This window comes from Mus caroli, chromosome 5 (genome assembly GCF_900094665.2).
Source record: "Mus caroli chromosome 5, CAROLI_EIJ_v1.1, whole genome shotgun sequence".
In the NCBI taxonomy this organism is placed as follows: domain Eukaryota; kingdom Metazoa; phylum Chordata; class Mammalia; order Rodentia; family Muridae; genus Mus; species Mus caroli.
In genome coordinates this window covers 129,979,723-129,980,150 of record NC_034574.1, presented here as the reverse complement: position 1 = coordinate 129,980,150, position 428 = coordinate 129,979,723, and the positions used below count along the sequence as shown (strand labels likewise).

General features: G+C 50.8%; 1 protein-coding gene across 1 annotated transcript in view; it reads left to right on the top strand.

The window, feature by feature from the left end:
- The window catches only part of LOC115031118 (mucin-2-like), a 28,821-nt gene extending 28,393 nt beyond the window's left edge, over positions 1 to 428 (top strand). The window contains exons 9-10 of the mRNA XM_029477813.1: positions 151 to 230; positions 417 to 428. Coding sequence (XP_029333673.1) covers positions 151 to 230; positions 417 to 428 — 92 coding nt within the window. The remainder of the gene's footprint in view (positions 1 to 150; positions 231 to 416) is intronic.

Below are 428 nucleotides of genomic sequence, written 5' to 3'. Positions count from 1 at the left end.
AACTCATATTGACCACGACTGATTTATGCCGTCTGTCACATTCCCGTTGGTTTTCGTTTCATGGCTGTGGGATGAGCCCCTTCCCATCAGTGGGGCTTGAAGGAAGGATGAGNGTGTCTTCCTAACACCTTCTGCTCCTCCCTCCCTCAGAACGAGAAAACTACACACCCTTGGACTCTGTCTACAGCAACTTCCAGCCTTCCCTAAGCCACATAAACCCAGAAAGAAAGGTAAGAACAACGCCCTCCATTGCTCCTTCTACCTGGTAGAATCCTCAGGCAAGCAAAGCCCTTGTGTGCTGGCCCAGGCAGTGGTCTCTGGAACACACTTCAGTGGTTTTACTCGGAAGGGCAAGAGGTGGGGGAGAGGAACTCAGTATTTCCCCTGGCTTCAGACTCTTTCTTTCTGGGCTTTAGGTATGTCCTTGA